General features: G+C 37.2%; 1 protein-coding gene across 2 annotated transcripts; it reads right to left on the bottom strand.

Annotated features, from left to right (window-relative positions):
* Positions 1-123: 123 nt before the first annotated feature.
* Positions 124-17880, bottom strand: dgkab (diacylglycerol kinase, alpha b). 2 transcript variants are annotated; one of them, XM_032549099.1, is made up of 24 exons: positions 17643-17880; positions 17044-17124; positions 14550-14626; positions 13426-13570; positions 12997-13071; positions 12863-12912; positions 12152-12226; positions 11943-12059; positions 10963-11080; positions 10751-10839; positions 9175-9285; positions 8990-9088; positions 8869-8919; positions 7780-7853; positions 7269-7343; positions 7098-7183; positions 6925-7014; positions 6678-6838; positions 6493-6557; positions 6088-6178; positions 4879-5056; positions 4670-4790; positions 4315-4375; positions 124-295 (listed from the first exon to the last, which is right to left on the bottom strand). In XM_032549099.1, the coding sequence occupies exons 2-24, from the start codon at positions 17114-17116 to the stop codon at positions 281-283; spliced, it is 2097 nt and encodes a 698-aa protein (XP_032404990.1). In that variant the 5' UTR covers positions 17117-17124; positions 17643-17880; the 3' UTR covers positions 124-280. The 2 variants fall into 2 exon arrangements, with proteins under 2 accessions (XP_032404990.1, XP_032404989.1); XM_032549098.1 differs by lacking the exon at positions 124-295 and adding an exon at positions 2412-3766 and having other exon boundaries at positions 17643-17879.
* Between the last annotated feature and the right edge of the window lie 4 nt (positions 17881-17884).

The raw sequence follows: 17884 nt of genomic DNA, 5'->3' as shown, positions 1-17884 counted from the left end.
AGTTAAATTAATTTGGAATTCAACCAAAATTCTTCTTATTTAGCAGGATAATATCAAGCACCTCATCATACTTCTCAGTAAATGTATTTCCAATGGGGCTTTCGTCATCAAATTCACACAATATTAACACCTGAAGTGATTTTACACTTCCAAAAAACTTTATTCCTTAAGTTTTTGACAGCCTATTATAACAATACCATAATTGATCAAGGGAAAGAGCTCCTGGAGACCTTTGCAGCTTTCTTGTTGTAAAACAAAACTTAGGATGTTTTAGTGAGTCTTATTGGGCCATAATCTGGAAACAGAGAGAACATAATTTCACAATGAAACAGATTTCTGACATAGGAGTCAAAATAATAATCAGGACAGTCAGTCAAGTGCAAAAGACCACTTAGAAACCTTTAGAATCACTTTAAATTATTATGTGCAGTGTTTTCGTAAAGTAACTCTGTGCATGTTCACTGCAAAAGACTGAAAACAAAGAAAGAAAAAAAACATGTTAAAGGACATTTGAAGGTTGCTCCAGAATATTTAGATAAAATATGAAATACTGGTACAATAATGTTCGGTCAGATGTTTGCATGTCATCGCATATTTCTTGCTTCTACATCAAACACCAAACTAACGCTGAGGTTCAAAAGTAAGACCAACAAGATTTGTGACTGCCTTTCAGTATCATGCCAGAATCTTAAGCCAAAGCCTTAAACTGATTTCACAGACAGAAAATAAAGCTGATAGAACAGAGTACTCGATTTGAATTCAATTGAAATATAAAGAAAAACCCAGAAATCTGAGTCAGGTTGTATGGAAAGATGAGTTAAAATCCCACCTAAACACATGCTACTTGTATAACCATACAGGAGAGACCTTGAAGCTGTCAGCGTCAACAAAAGCTTTTCTGAAAAGTATGAATTACTTAGTTTGCTACCAGTGTCTGATATAAATTTCATGTCAATAGGTCTACTAGAAATATATGTATGGAAATATCAGGCATCGTTTCTCTCTGCATCATCTACCGTCCTTTATGTCAGAGCCTCCTCCTTTGATCCTGGCAGCCGCATCGCTCTGAACCTCTTGGGTTTTTACCTCACTATTGTGGATTACAGCCTTCCTGCTCTTCCTCCCACACTGCTGCGAAGCCTGCCTCGCTGTGGGCTGCAATGTTTGTAATAAGATTTCACCAACTCCAACTTAGAATTTCATTAAGTGGGCAGCACATGAGGTTATGCCTCCCACATGCATTCGCTGATGAATAAATGCTCAACTCGGTGAACTGATTCAGCCGCTGCTAACTTATGATATGCTGCATACTTTAATTGAGCGTGCTTTAAACTTTGAAGTTTGCTCGGCGGGAAACTGAAAACTTTCTGAAAAGTGTGAAAATAATAAAAGTGACTATCTACTAGAGGGGTGTCCAAAGTGTGGGCTGGGGGCCATTAGTGGCCCTTGAAATTATTTTGTTTGGTTCCTAACCACAAGTATAGAATGGTAAAAATTGTGCTAACAAAACAAACAAAACAATTGATGACCCAAAGAAATTGCAAACTGTCTATTTTTCTTTTAATAAGGTAACAGTCCAAATCCCTTCTTATGTTTTGGATCTTTAATGACATACAGATTTTATTTTTAAAAAAAAGTTTTTGTTGAGCAGGTAAAGCTAAGTAAATAAATAAAAAGTAAAGAAAAAAAATCACAACCTAATTTCAGTATTTTTAGTTTAATGAATTTTGTGGCCCACCAGTAAATTTAGATTTGCCACTTTTGGACCCCGGGCAAAAAGTTTGGACACCACTAATCTACATACCTGAATGAAATATGCAATCAACAACCAATATATCTGGTAAACATTAAGTAAAAGTGCATGGATAATTTTATATGTAAAAGTAGTTTTTTTAATTTTAACACATCAAAAATCATATCTAATGCATTAGTAAACTTCTGGTAACAACACGATAAATAAATGTAAACTATTTTAAAATTATTTCAATCTTCCTCTGACAAACCCAATCTTTAATTTGAGTAAATTTCTTTCAAAATAAGGAAATATTTTTATTAATAACAGAGTTATTAGCACCCATAGCAATTCTTTAAAAAGAAATGTAATATATTTATTTATATTTTTCATTTTGAAGTTGGTCAAAGTTAGCAGGAATTTATTACTAATCTTTAAATTCTTGTTTCACAGTTATGACATGACAGGTTTATCTGACACTAATGGTGATCTTACAGTTTGCGCAGCGCTTTGCTTAACTACAATGTGCGAACGGAAAAAACTTTGACTCGTCAACAGCAACGTAAAAAAAAATAAAATCCACAGAGTGGCATGTTGTGGTCACCATGGTAACCATCAAACGCATACTTGACTGCAACTCTCTGCTCGCCATCTGTAAGAAAGGACCAATTGCTCTGCCGTTGGCAAAAAATTTAATTTGTTGAACAATGTATTGAGAATGAATGTTCACAAAACCAAAAAATACAAATATTTTTTAGTCTGGGACTCTTTTCCTGTATTATTTATTTTAGCGCAGGATGAAGATGCTTTTGTAAAATAATATTTTCAGTACTTTTTCAGTAACATTTGTACCAAAGGAGACAATAAAGGTGACCATCAATGTTTGAAGCTGTGGTGTTGTATGAAAGATGGAGATAAGGAAGAGAGTCAAAACCTAATGAATTCAGGGACTGGAAGGAAGAATGAAACCATTACTAGCCTTTAGGATGATTTCAGTACAACTTTCAAATCTGACGCTGCACCAGGTTCATTGAAAAGGAAAACAAACACCAGAAACATTCAAATGACAGATACACAGTTTGATATTTAACATAATACATAAATGCACACGTACTCACAAGTGCACAAGTAACCTATATATTCAAAACAGGACTTGCATTTGATTGATAAGAACAAATAATTTACAACGTTCCAAAAAAAAATAATCACATTTTGGCTTCATTCCTCCACATTTTGGCATAAATTGATTTCCAGAAATATTGAATGTTTTTGTAAAAGAGCATCACAGTCTTATTGACTTTGCAAAAGTAAATCATCAAGTAATTTACATGCATGAACCCCTACAACTCGTCTAATTTGTACTAAATATGGAGGAATGCCGTTTTATAAAAGCAACATTTAAGCAAGCTATTAAACAATAAAGCAATACAACCCAGACATTGAGAAGAGCATATTTCTTAAGTAAAACATTGGCATCGTTGTTGACTTTCCTTATGTTAAAGGGATAAACACTGACGGTGAGTTTTATGAAGAGTGAGCGAGCTGCCGGGAGAACCTGGAGGCCGAGACAAGGCCGCTTCACTACAAGCTGCATTGAGAACAGAGGAAACCTGACAATACACCACTGTAAACATTTTTTTACCACAGACCATTATCACAGCATAAAATAGACACAGTGAACTCATATTCCTCTTTAGTGTAGGGAATATTTTACGGTTCCATTTACAAACACAGGTTGAATTACATTTAAATTGGCACACAGAAGCAGCAATTCAGACTCAAGACATGCAAAGTTACAGTTGTTTCAAGTAGTTCAAGCGGGTAAATTAAAACCACGTCAGGGAAAGAACACAAAGAACACACAGGATAAAACACAGTCACTTATGTTCAGTGTCAGCGTTTAATACTCAGCTGTGACCCCCTGCAGACCGGCGGATGTGGCAGATCCGATGTCTACTTGAATTGAAAGAAGCTGGTCGGTTTGGTGGGTGCAGCCATGAGCATAGTAGCTTGGCTCTTGTGAGTTATCTGAATCTGAAAATACAAGATGGACAACATTTTTGTGTCTACTTATTTAAAATGTCTTTTTAAAACCAAAAGGGTGTGTTCTGAACTTTGTAGTAAAATTGCTTTGCATTTTGTCATTGTTTGTGTGTCACTCTTCTAATTCCCGAAAAATCCAAATCCAAATGTAAGAAAATGTTTTGTGTTTTTCTCTGCGAGTCTCAATGTTATGGAAAAAACCTTAAAGTAATCTTATTGCTAAGAAACGTCTCAACATTATTGAACATAACTTAACAGTTTTGCAGCAATATTCAATGTTTATTTTTGTTTCTTCTTTTAGTTTGTTTTCTTTTTTCTTTGCACATATTCCTCTAATTTCAGTTTTGTATTTGAGAAATTATTTGTAGTATTGCCTTGTGATTTGTACAATCTTTCAATAAAATTGTTCTTTGCTGACTGCGAAACCAATTTCCCTTTGAGGAAATAAAATTATCTTATCACGTTACAGACATTAACTACTTAGTGTTGGTCTATCACATGAAATCCCAATAGAAATGAGAACATTTATAGTTACTCACCTCACACGGCGGCTGCATCCAGGGCTCCCCGTCAATCTGCATGGGCAGAGCTTTGGTTGTGCTGCACATGGAAATTAAAGACAGCAAAACTTAAACACAGTAAGTCGTAATAATATTTGAAAATACAGCAAAAAACAAGCAAAAACAGGAAAAACCGTAAGACATTTGTAAGGAAAAAAAATCGGGTCCCAATCAGCATTTACTTATTTTCAGGATCAACAAAGCAGAGCAGCCGGTCAACCTCAGAGGAGGAGGAAACAATAACTATAGACCATTTTGTTCATTCTGATGTCATCAATTGTTTTTAGGACACAGATAAACTAACAGGAGTTCATTTTATCTTTAAGTTTCAAACCTGATGGTGATTTCGGAGGTCTGCGCCAGTCGGTGTCCAGCGCTTTTCAGTCCAGTGTAGATCTGTCCCATCTCCAAGACTCCTTCCAGCCCCACCACCTCGAAACGTTTATCGCTTATATCTAAAGTAAAGCATGAAATAAACCAGTACAGATTTACACGGGTTTCTCGGACATTGCTGGAGCCGAACGGTCGCTTAAAGAGACTCACCTTGTGTGGCTGTTTTGAGAAGTTCATGGTCGGTGATGACTTCACCGTGCACCGCTTCAGGAGCGCCATCAGTTTTCTTAGACTCACCCCAGAGGTTGGAGCCGCCGTGCATGCTGGGTATGTTGAGGACGGCTATGCCCTCTAAAGAATTGCCCAGGTTCAGAGGTTTTCCACAGCACTATGGAAAACCAAAGACAACGTAGAAGGATATCATCAGCAAGCAGCTGCATTGAAACATCCGCCATATCCACATCAATATCAGCTGCACCAATGTGCAAAGAGGCTGGTTTGTGCTGAGCAATAAAGCTCACAGCTGTGACGAAGTACGCTCACCTTCAAATTCTGCATGTCGACTAATTCCCGGTAGAATAAAGTTGTGAAATATTTTAAGCTGCAATGCACTTTATAAATGCAAAATATATTTTTATTGCTGTGAAAGAGAAGCACCACTAAAGAGGAAAAGGTGCTAGCTTCTGTTTTAGAGGGTTTATATCTGTGTGTTTTTCGCTGGTCACTGTGAGCCTGGATTTTGTGACCATTTTCATTGCACTGTGTGTCAATTATGCTGTCAGATTAAACATATTGAACAGGACTGCAGATCCTCTTACACAGAGAGGCTGTACCTGACGGGGAAGGCACAGAAACCTCTCAGATATAGAAGAACGTGTATCTGTTTCCTGTTTCTGGAGAAATATTCTGCTGCAGACACGATATATTTGGTATTAGTTTTAGGTACGGTAACTAAAGGTGGGCGGATCAATACAAAATATCTATAATATCAATAACAATACATTACTTTAGTTTCAGATTCCCTGTTGACATTTTATTTTATATTTGTATTGTAATTTGCTTTGATTTGCTCTCAGATCATTTTATTTTTTTTTGCTCTTTGTTTATTTAGGAAACAATGCACACAAATTTGTTTTGTTTTTCTATTATTTTCTGTTTATCATGTAAGCATGTTAAAGTATTTCATAGACACCTATAAACTATTTAATTTTGTCCCAGGTTTTAACAAAAAAATTGAAAGGAAAATAAAACACAAATGTCTAAAAAAGTCAGAGGTTTGATGATATGCGATACTTAAATATCAGCTATTGGAATAGGTGATACTGACCCTGTTTTTATTTTGTATAATATCAGAATATCCAGTATCGAACACCTCTAACTGTGAAAGCGGCAGAGTCTGATTTAAGTTCAAACTCTTACCGTAATGCTGAGACAATCCTTCAGATTCTTGCAGGAGGATGAGAAGGACTCAGAAGTAGCAAACTCAAAGTACATAAGCTTGTTCTTCATTCTTGGGGGGGAAAAAAGAGAAAATGTTTTCAATTGTTTCCTGACTCAGTTTTAGTAACAGAGATTTACATGAAATTTTTACTTTTATTGTGTTTAATGTAAACATAAATTACCAAACACAAATCCTGAACATGTTGAATCACAAGATCTTAAACAGAAAACCAAGGCCTGATCAGGATTGGTTCGGGATCTTGTGGTATCCTGAACCAATCCTGTGGATCAGGATACCACAAGATTGGTTGAATTTTGACTCATCTAAACCCAGAAGAAAGAGGGTAATTGAGGATAATAACGCCCTCTTACGAGAGTCCTCACCGGCTGTTGAACTTTTGTGGATGTTTCTCTCTCATGGAGTGAAAACGATGAGCAATGGAAGCATCCTGCACGCATGTACACACATTCACTTTTAATTAAATCACATTTTAGCTCAAATCTATGAGCGCAGCAGCAACAGTTTGTGTTTGAGGGAACTGCATGAATGATTGTGCGATGCCCCTCACCACTCCAATAGAGAAATAGTTGTTCATGATCTCGTATGGGACGGGGTCTCCTGCATCCTGTGGGTTTTTCGGCGTCACCTTGATGCTCCAGCGATCCAGAGGGATCTGCTGACTGTCTTTAACCTCCTTCAGGGTTTCCTTCAGGTCAGACCCCTCGTATCCTTGCCAGATTTACGAGAAGAGTTTCAACTTTAATCCCCATTTTTGAGCTACAGATGCTTGCAGTGGTTCACGTTTTGTTTTTTACCTCCTCCCCAGCGTAGGCAGCGAGCCATGTCGTTCCCAGTTCCCAGGGGAAGCACAGCAACCGGAGGATGCACTGAGATGTTCATTTTATCTGAAATCACAAGTATTTCATTATTTCTGTAAAGTGTCAGCTCTTCCAATCTTCTCTTATAAAGTCAGAAGGATTCATAACACCTATTGCATCCAGGAGCCACCCGACTGTGCCGTCTCCCCCACACACCAAGATGTTAAATTGATGCAGATTTCGAAAGAAGTGCAATCTAAAAGAACAAATTTTGCATTTATTTTTTAAAAATCCTTTAAAAGATGCGCATAATGAGCTTGTACATCGCTGGTTCACTGTACCCTCTAATGGGACCGCCGTTGTTTAAGTTGTAAACCTGACGTGGATTCAGCAGGCCCTGAAACTTCCTGAGAACTCTGCACAAAACACCAGGCATGAAAATATCCATCACTATTAAACTGAGGTCAGCCCACAGGATAAAGCAGCAACACAGTAAGTAAAAACATGGAGGATCTATTAAATTCCAGGTACATCTAAAAATTTATATTAGGAAAAAGTTCAATATTTTTGTCTCTCGAAAGTGAAACTCATTATCAAAATTCATTACACAAAGTGAGATATTTTTAGCCTTTTTTTTTGGTAATTTTGATAATTATGACTTACAGAAAATGAAAACCCGAAATTGTGTCAAAAAATGTTAACATTGTCATAAATGTAAATATATCACCAAGTTTAGTTGCTGTAAGTGAGTTTCACTTTCTGAAATGACAAAAAATATTTGACTTTCCTCATTTTTTAGATGAACGTGTTCACTCATAGTTTGTTGAACTGAATTGTTTCTGAGTTGCTCACCGTTCGCCCTGCTTCCCTCCACTTTTAGGATTGACAAATACCAGCAGAGGATGAGTCCCGAGAATATTAGCAATCTGAAAAAGGCAGAAGAAATTCAATCGCTTTTCAGTAATCTGAAAAGCACAGGATTAGTTCGGATTTTGGATAAATGTGTCTGTTTACATACAGCCATGGTCAGCAGCTTACATACACTTGTATATACTGTATATTTGAAATATTCGTTTTCACAGTGAACATACTGTATATCACAATATGCAGCTTTAGTGAATTTCTAACACAAGAATTGTATGGCAAAGCTAGAAATATTTTGGATTTTCCACAGTGCATCAAAATTTTGAGCACAGACTCAAATACAGTACATCCCCACTAGTATCTGGATTGATGTCCTTCACCTGAGTCACAACTTTTGTAGCTTTCAACAAGCTTCCAGAATATTTCTGATTACATATTTAACATTTTTTTGCCTCAAATAATTTAATTGACTTATTTCCAGTCTGTTAAATTGAGTTCAGAGTAACTCCAGAAGTCTGTAAAAAAAGATTTATTCTTTTCAAAATCAGTTTTGGGATCATTGTCCCGTCAGAACATTTAGTGATGTCTCAGTTTCAAGCATTTATTTGTTGATTTGGGGTGAGGTGGAAGAGCATATACTAATAGTATCGAAACAGACTCTCAGCATGATTCTGCCACCGCCGTGCTTCATAGTTGATTCAGTGTTCTTAGGTTATAAAACTTCACTTTGACTCCTTAAATCATACTTCTTGTTAAAGCTAAAATCATTGTTTTAGCTTAAAAGTCTTCATTTTGGAGCAGGTGATTCTTTCTCAGTCGGTACTCTCCATGTCAAGGTTAAACTCACAAAACTGTGGACAGGAATATGACTATTTCAGCTGTTTGTAGTTTAATATACGTCTAATGTCAGATGGTTAAAATACAACAGGGCGTTCCAACAATGCAATGATCCCAAATACAGAGCAAAACTAATTTCAGATGGGAAAAAGAGGCTAACATTAACAATAAAAGCTCTACCAGAGGCAGTGGTATTGAGATGATAAATTGCGATGCTGAACAGATTCAGTGGTACCAGACCTGCAGGATGTGGCCGTCAGGAGTGACGCTCAACAGGTTGGTGTCTTCCTCCTGCAGCACCAACAAAAAGTCAACTGCAAGGATCGTAAATGTAAAGCGAAAACGTGTTTTCTCATTTTACCTTTGAGACGGGGTAGATGACCCATGGCGGCAAAATATGATCCTTCAGATCGCCACAGTCACATTTCGGTACACCGGGCACAACACACTCATCATGGCGCTTAAAAATAAACCAGATTTGGTTACCAAACACGACCCTGTCTACCTTCAGGTTTTATGCCAAAGTATCCAAAGAATCGTCCTCACCATCTCCTGGCACCACACGCAGTGCTTCCCTGCTAAAGTTTTGATCTTCTTGAAGCAGACCTGACACTTAGTGGCATTACAGTCAGCTTTGATCCAGTCATGAGTTGCTTTCTGAAGTAAAACAAAAGTATTCTGTTGCATTTTCATTTTATTCATTTAAAAACCGATGGGTCTGAAAGTTCATGTTCTAAATAAATGATAAAACTAACTTAAAAGAGTCATTACAGACCAGCTGTGGAAGGTTTGGGCAGCTCCGATTTTACATTTTTTGATAAACATTCACCTTGTGAAGATGTGTGAAAAATTGTGAACCACTCGAAAATAATAATCTTTTTATCTTTCACTGAAAAACCCAACACCACATTGATTCATTGTGGAAAAAATACCTTATGAAGAAATAATTGTTCTTAATAATATCCAACAATGGCACAATTATTGGCATCTTTGCTGCCAATACCTTTGTCAAAGTCCCTTTTGCCAACAGGACAGTATGTTGTCTTTTATTTTTAATTTAATTCTCAGTTTCATCAACAACATTTACAGCAAAATTAAGAATATAATACAGCGAAAAGAACATCATGAAACAAAGAAATAAAAGAAAAAATGTATGACAAATCAACAGTTTTTAAAAGCAGGTTTATTGATCCTGCTTTTTATCCTGAACTTTTCCTTTAACATTTCATAAAGTTGCAGTATAAATGGAGAGGTCTTTGACTATTTCTCTTTGCAAATTTTCTCTAAATCTACAATGTGTGAAGAGTCAGGCTCTCATTAACGAAATATCAATATGGTTTGATTTCTTGCATTTTCCTTGAACGATGGAACTGAATTTCCCCACTAGAAACACTAAAAGCTCCAGTAAAAATCACATCAGAGCTTAAAAACTCTGAAAAAGCATAAAAAGTAAAGCATAATTCTAAAAAATCTTTTAGTTTCATGTATTTTAGAGATTACTAACAATTGTAACTATTATTTCTTAACATTGATTTTCTTACCAACTGAATGAACTAAATTAAATGTTAGATTTTTGTGCATCGACACAACAGTTAAGCCTTTTTTTTTTCCCTTTAAATATTTTTACCAGGCGTGCCAACAAATGATCCCACTGTACACACAACACCATTAAAGCCTGTTTCTAATACTCCTTCCTCCTGAAGACAAAAGCACGTCTGTTCAGCCCACTGCTGAGGTCTGCAACATGACTCTGTAAAAACCTGTAAGCTGTGGCACTGACGCCACACGCTGAAAAGGAGATGGAGCAGAATATTGTCTGTCCTTATGCAGAATTAGGACATTTACCAGCTGCACAGAGCAGACTGTACCAGCTGTAATCCGCACTTAAAAAACACTGATGGGCTGCACTGGCTGACTAATACACTATTATGGTCTCTGTAGTCAAAGTGTTTACAGACGCTGTTGGGTAAAAAACAAGAAGTGAGGCAACAATACTGTCTTAAACACATCTGGAGCTGTGATTTAATGTAAAATTGAAATTCACTTATAAACAAAGCTGGAAAGCAGAAATAAAACCAAACTGGTTGAAGTGGAAATAAAAAGTGAGGTTTGTGTTCCTTACGCCAATTTCCTCTTTGGTTTTGACGAAGGTCCGAGCGCATGGCTCAGGGTTCTTGTTGGCACACTGGTTGTGGACAGTGTAAGCACAACCTACAAGATAAAAAGACAACAACAAACAAACAAGAGAGCTGCTTACAGAAAACACATCAGCAGACCAGGTAAGAAAACCTGAAGGAGCTTGGCTGCCCCCTGCTGGCAGCTGCGAGCTCTTACAGTTGCAGTAGAGTCCTTGCTTGCCGAGGCCGAGCAGCATGTTCTCACACACGCCGCAGTAGGTGGGTTTGTTGAAATGTTTCAGCCTCCAGATGTGCTGGCCGTCCTTCTCAGTCATCTGTGGGTGAGGAAGAAAGAGGAAGAAGCAAAGTTACTGACAAAAGAAAAACACTTATAAAGAGTTGAGTCCTGAAATGAACCGGATTGAGTTTTTAGACTCAAGGCCACATTAAAGGAGCAGCTCAATACATTAGAGAATTACCGAAACTGAGTTCATTTCAGTAATTAAATTCAAAATGTGGAACTCGTGCACAGCGTAATCTTGTTCAAATATAAAGACTTTCAGCTAATGAATGACTCATTTTCTCAGGCAATTAGAATATCACCTAAGATCTATAAAAATAGTTTTTTAATAACAAAATAACAGGTAATATATGCACTCCGTATGTTATCTGGGCTTCTTCTGCAACTTTTCTTCCATTAAACTTTCAAGTAATATGAAAGCTCAAGCTACACTTTTTTCATGACTGTGTAGAGCGCAGGCGTCAAACTCCAGTCCTGGAGGGCCACTGCCCTGCAACTTTTAGATGTGCCTCTGCTGCAACACACCTGAATAGAATAATTTGGTCATTAGCAAGGCTGTGGAGAACTGATCTACACAAGGAGGAGGTAATTAAGCCATTTCATTCCAGTGTTTTGTACCTGTGGCACATCTAAAAACTGCAGGACAGCGGCCCTTGAGGACTGGAGTTTGACACCCCTGGTGTAGACCAAAACATAAAGTCTGTCCATTTTTAAAAAAAATCTATTTTTACTTGCCTTACTTAATATTTACATTTTACGATAACCAAATATTTTCATTTCTATTTTTAAGCCATAATCACCAAAATGAACCTAAATAAAAGTCTGGAGCATATCACTGTACGTTTCCAAAACGTGAGCTTTACAAATTTTACTGAAATAAATTAAATAAGTCTCACCCTCAGTCCAAGCAGTACAAGCAGAGGCACATTGTTCATGCCTCCCTTGACCCATTCCTCCAGATTGACAGTCCCACTTTCGTCAACATCTATTGCAGTCATCATGTCTTTGAGAACCTAAAACATAATTTTATCCAGTTATAAACAGGACATTTATACTTCATAGTACACATATTAAGGGAAGCAAAGAATAGAAACAGAAGTTATACTGGTCTCAGTTCAGTCACGTCCCAGCCCAGGTAATCAGCGGCTCGCATCATCTGTGCAATTATACGATCCACTTCCTGGAGATGAGACCATTCTGGTGAGTTTTTACATAATCTTATCCATCTTAGTCAGTGTGCAAAAACATATATGACACAAAGATTAGAAACAAAAACAGCCAGAACATCCAGTGTAGCAAGGAGTAAAAGTTAAAAGTGCAACATTTCTCAAAAGAAGGGTTAAGGTCTCTGATGCAGAGATTGGATTTTGACTCTTCAGTATTTAAACTGACCAATCAGAGATAGTCGAGGGAGTACTGGTTAATTTTGATCTCTGGTCGATTGATACTTGGAGTACTTAATTAAAAACTACAAGCAGGTGGATAAATGGTTGGTTTAATGGTCTTATCTGACTATATATTTCCATAAAATTAACATAGGTGCTGTTAATTAATGCATTTGTAGACACATAATAATGTGAATTCTTAGGTTTTCTGCATTAAATGACTAATAAAGTCTTATTTTCCTGTATTTCATTGCATGTTTTTTGATAACAAGTCACAGCTGATCAAAGGAAAGAAGATTATTTAACCAGTGGGTCATTGATTGGTGCATCTCCAATAATTTTGTTTTTAATTTATAACTAGTGTAACTTGAAAATTAGTAAATATGTCTCTTCTTTTCCTATTAAAGCATAAAGGTCCCATTCATACTTACAGAACTGTCCAAGAGTCCATTTCCATCTTTGTCATAAAGTTTGAAGGTAACTGGAACCAAACAAAAAGCTGAGTCATTTCTGCACAATCATTTTTAATTAATCTGTTCTAGAGTAAAACATAAACTGAACCAACACTCAAGCTTTTCCCGTGGCTGTCCTTCCTCCAGCACCGAGAAGTAGCAGGAAACGTCACGAAGAAAAACCCCACCTGAAAGGACAGACACTGTGCAGCAACTGGAAAACTTCAATCCATTACATGAGGTTAAAACAAGACAACTTCACTTTTAGACTTTAGAGTTTTTGTAAAATAGGAGAAAACGTCACAGTTAGCTTTCTGCTAGTCAATGAAATCAGTGCCTGCGGGCACAAAGTCTTCATGTGACACAAAAACAAAAAAAGCAAAAGTAAAACCAACAAACAAGTGGGGCGCTGAGCAAACAGTCTCCTTAGCATTCCTTTATTTGATCTCCTTAAGGAAATACTGAGAATCCCACTCATGCATAAACAGCAGACATTTAATCCTGATGCCCCGGAAAACATTTCAGGTATTTTAATGAATTACCTCCATGAGGCGTGGACCTTTTTGGAGACCCGTCTTGCTCTGCTTGTTGAAAATAGTTAAAGAGCTTTTGGCAGAAGTTTGGAGGGAAGTACTCCACTTCCAGGTAAGTCTTCAGGAAGAGAGAGAAGCCCTCCAGACAGAGGCACTGAGGAGAGACACAGGGTCACATCTACACTCACACTGACTCCACAGCTCTATTACAACAACCAGGATAAAAATTCATTTTTAATTTAAATTCAAAACACGGTGACTGCATTCAAGCAAATAGATAATTACTGCTGTCACAATGACAAATGTTGCTGGAGAAAAAAAAATTGTCCTAGAAATAATTGTGATGGATGATAATATTGTCATTTTGAGACCATTTTCAACTAATATCATCACAATGGCAGAATAACGCAAATATCAAGGACCAAAAAAGTTTAATTCCTAAAGAACATTTACAACTGGAACTGGAGAAACATTTTAAATATACAAAATAAATAAACAAAAACAACCAAAACAACAATAAGTAAATTAGATTATGAAGTGCTCACTTTAATTTAGCATGCAATTAATTGATTTATTGTTTATTGTGACAGGCTTAAAGTAAATATTTAAAAACATTAATTGAATCAAATTTCCCCTTATCTGGGTTTTTCTCATGTATTTGAACCCTTGCTTATCAATTACATTTTTCTGGTAGTTAAATATTTCTATAAATTATCAAGAAATGTAATTATAAAAATTCTGAGTGTCTAAATTGAATCATATTTTCTAAAGATTTTGTAGTACACCGCATGTCTAAAGGTTTTTGTTCTGATCCCTGTATGAGACCAGATAACTGAAAAATTCCACTAAAATAACTTTTATCAGACATTAGTTATGAAACTGGAAACATCCTGTAGTGGTTTTGCTCCAAGTAGCACAAGAAAAAGTGCTAAAGTACCAAATAGGGAGAAGATCAACAGTCACATGACAAATCAATATTCACTTGTGTGTTAAAGCAGACATTAATCACACATTTAACATCTGGTTTTAGACTAAGTGTTTTTCCAAAATTAAGAATTGGTGGATTTAGTCTGAACTCGGATGGACGGACGGACGGACGGACGGACGGACTGATTAAAAAAATCATTAGTTACCTCTCCAGAAGTGTGCTTGGCGTGTCGGCCACCTGGATGAAACTCCTTAATCACATCTTTGACCCTCAAGCCGCTTTCTGCAAGGAGGATTTTGGAGTCGTCAAAGTGATAAACTTCAAATGAATGTTAACTTTCCTGCATCTGAACTGATTACAACAAATCCGACAATACAACTGAGTATGTCTAATTGCAAATCCAAATCAGACACACGGTTTGTTCTTGTTAAAGCAGCAACTAAAAGGTGGGAGTATCAGTAAGTGGGGCCATGAATAAACTGTGTGTGTGTGTGTGTGTTTATAAAACATTCCTTTGGGTCCCACAGTCTGAGCAAACACACACCGCCTCTGAGCACATGGTACATGTAATTATCTATTCATTCATTATCCAGCATCCAAATAAAGGCCTACAGACCCATTTCATTTCTACCAAAGCCTTTGAGTAGACAGAGTATTTTTAGATCGGTGCAGCTTCCCCGTCAAGAGGTCCCATATAATTCGGCATTAGCTGTGACCCCAGAGCCGCAGCGTTCACTTGCAGTTTAATGGCTTCTCCAGAGAAGGTGAACGAGAGTTGACGTGTTCACAGTTCACCCAGTCAGACGGCGCTGGAGGCCGCCGTCACTTTTAACAGGATTTAATGGCCGATCTGATGGGTGCGTGGACTGGTCTCGTCTGAATGGACTTTGCTCACCTCGCTTATCTTAATTAGCATTTATGGACCTTTCCTAATACTGGACTGTTTTCAGTCTGTGAAAGTGCAGGATTACTGACCTATTTGGACACTCGCACAAAGAGAACGGTGGGTGTGTCCACTCTTGCCGTATATGTGAGGTTTTATTCAGCTCTTATTGAGCAGCTTACACCAGTTTACACTAATTCACAAAAGTAATCAAGCCCCACTTTGAACTTTTGCAAACTTTTCTTAAATTGCAACCAATATAATAGTTTTGGGTTTCTCATTATAGTTTAGTTTTATTTGGTTGTGATTTTTCGTTTGCCTAATTCAGTTTTTAGAGTGTGTTTGCTAGTTTTTATTAGTTATTATTAGTTATATGTTGCTTAGTTTTGGGTTAATTTCTATCATTTATAGTAGTGCTTTTCATTTATTTTTACTTTGACCTATTTGAATCCTGCACCTAAAAATGAACCAAATTGTATTGTATTGTGATTGTGTACATATCAATTGGGTAATGAATACTTTACAGAAGATACCATTTTCAAAAACGTTATTCAATTATTGTTGATCAACCAAATGACTGGTACGTTCTCCCACTTTTGCTGTCGCCATTGTGCTGCCAGGAGGAGTAGAGAGAGCCGTAATTTATCGACAGCTGACGTAAACTGCTTGTGCGGGTGAAAAAAATCTATTTCATAACAGTTGAAAAGGCTAATAAATAGATTAATAAACACAAAAATGAATAATATCTAAAATTTCAGTATATTTTAGTTAGTTTTATATAAAGGCACAATATAGTTCGAGTCAGTTTCAGTTTTTCCCCATTAATTACCGTTTTTATTTATTTCAGCTAACAAAAATGTTTTCTCAATTTCAGCTTTCCTTATTTTGTTAGTTTTAGCGAACCTTGGTTGCAACCACAATTCTCCAAGTAGCATCTAACAGTGAGTTAGAGGGGAAATGATTTTTTTCTTAGCCCCCCTGAATCAGTCCTTGGAAACGCTTTCACTGCAATTAGACCTGCACATCTTTTGGGTGATGTCTATGACAGCTTTGCACATCTAGACACAGATATTCCTGACCATCCATCCTTTTCTGCAAAAAATAGTGTGGAGAGCATCCGCAGATATTGATTTTGAAAACTTGCTGCAGGTTCTCAATTACATTTAAAGCTGCACTTTGACTGGGCCATTCTAACACACTGCAGAAACACAAAATCTTACCATTTTTCCCTCTAGTTTCTAGTGAAAATATCTTATTACACTTGAAATAAGACAAAACTAACTTTTTAGCAAGATACAGAAGCTTGTTTTAAGTCTTTTTGTCCTTAATATTGACAAAAAAGTACTTGTTTCACTGGCAGATTATTTCACTTATAAAAAGATATTTTTCCATGCTCCTCCTGAGCTACTAAGGGCCTGACAGCTGATTTTCTGAATAAAACTCTCCTCACTTTAGATGGAAGACCATGTGATGGTAAGTTTGCTGTGGTGTCCTTCTCTTTCCATCAGATTATATTGAACAGTACTTCACTGTTTTATAATCTAAACATGCTTTAAGCTTCTCCGTAGAGCAGCTGTATTTACACTGAGATTAAATAAAAACATGTAACTACTGAAGGCAGCTAAAAGGGTGTTTATAGCAAAAATGACTACATAAGCATGCAACATAAACGCATATAATTACATAAAAATAAGTTGAAGTTTGATAAGAAATGAAACAAAAACATCAATCAATCAAAAATTTAACCTTTTTTTTTATATAATTTTACAAACTTGAGTGTATTTATTATTGCCATAGATGTAAGAAGAGAGCTCACCTTCCATGTAGTGCTGCAGCTGGATAAAGTCCACAGGAGTCAGGGTACCTTCTGTGTCATCAGCTGAGGCCATGATGGTCCCTGCAGGGACAAGCCAGAAACCAAACAATAACCAGACAGTCAGCGGTCTGACAGAAAAAGCATCAGATTTAGTTCCTCCCTGCTTGTCTGTTACATGAACTGGTTTGTCTCCATTCCAAGCACTGCAGCATACCAGTGGTATGTGAAACACGCCTCTTTTCAGGGATAATAATCTGCCAACTGGAAGTTGTTTTTTTCAATCAGTAGTGTTAATCAAACCAGACTGTGTAGCCTGGATATCTTTGTTTTCATGTCTTAAAAGTTGCACCAGGCTGCTGAACTGTTGCACTATTAACCAGGAGCTGCAGATAATAGTAATAATAATAAACAAAACCAACCCCAGCACCAACAGGTTGGCAAGCTGCTTGAAAAATGTGATGTCCCATTATCTTAATCATCAACTCAAGCTGAAGATAAATCAGCAATTAAAGCCGTCCTTTGAAAGGGGGGCGCATCCATCAGAGAGGATTATAATGTGAAAGCGGAGTGACTGGCAGTGGCAGGGCCTTTAAACTCACCGGGATAGCGCTCCGTCAAAATCACACAGGTGTTCAAGCAGGAAGACAGGCTGAGCCCTCCAGGACTCTCCCGGAAACTTGACTCCGTCTCTCGGAACCAAACCGCGCCGGAAGCGCGTTAAAACACTGTCCCAAGCGCGGATTAAGTCAGCAGGGAGCTCTGGTAGCGCGGCTGCCTGATCCTTGTGGATGAATTTCAGCCGCAGTATTAGCGGGCAGAGCCAGAGGGATTAAGAATGAAC

This window comes from Xiphophorus hellerii, chromosome 20 (genome assembly GCF_003331165.1).
Source record: "Xiphophorus hellerii strain 12219 chromosome 20, Xiphophorus_hellerii-4.1, whole genome shotgun sequence".
Classification (NCBI taxonomy): domain Eukaryota; kingdom Metazoa; phylum Chordata; class Actinopteri; order Cyprinodontiformes; family Poeciliidae; genus Xiphophorus; species Xiphophorus hellerii.
Note: the sequence above shows the minus strand (reverse complement) of the source record. Positions and strands in the feature narration are given on the sequence as shown.

Coding starts and splice junctions, on each gene's coding strand:
- dgkab (XM_032549098.1), bottom strand. CDS start 17,116: ATGGCCTCAGCTGATGACACAGAAGGTACCCTGACTCCTGTGGACTTT. Junction 6,179..6,492: donor CCACAAAAGTTCAACAGCCG/GTGAGGACTCTC, acceptor TTCCCCCCCAAG/AATGAAGAACAAGCTTATGT. Junction 3,767..4,314: donor GGATGCAGCCGCCGTGTGAG/GTGAGTAACTAT, acceptor TTGTATTTTCAG/ATTCAGATAACTCACAAGAG.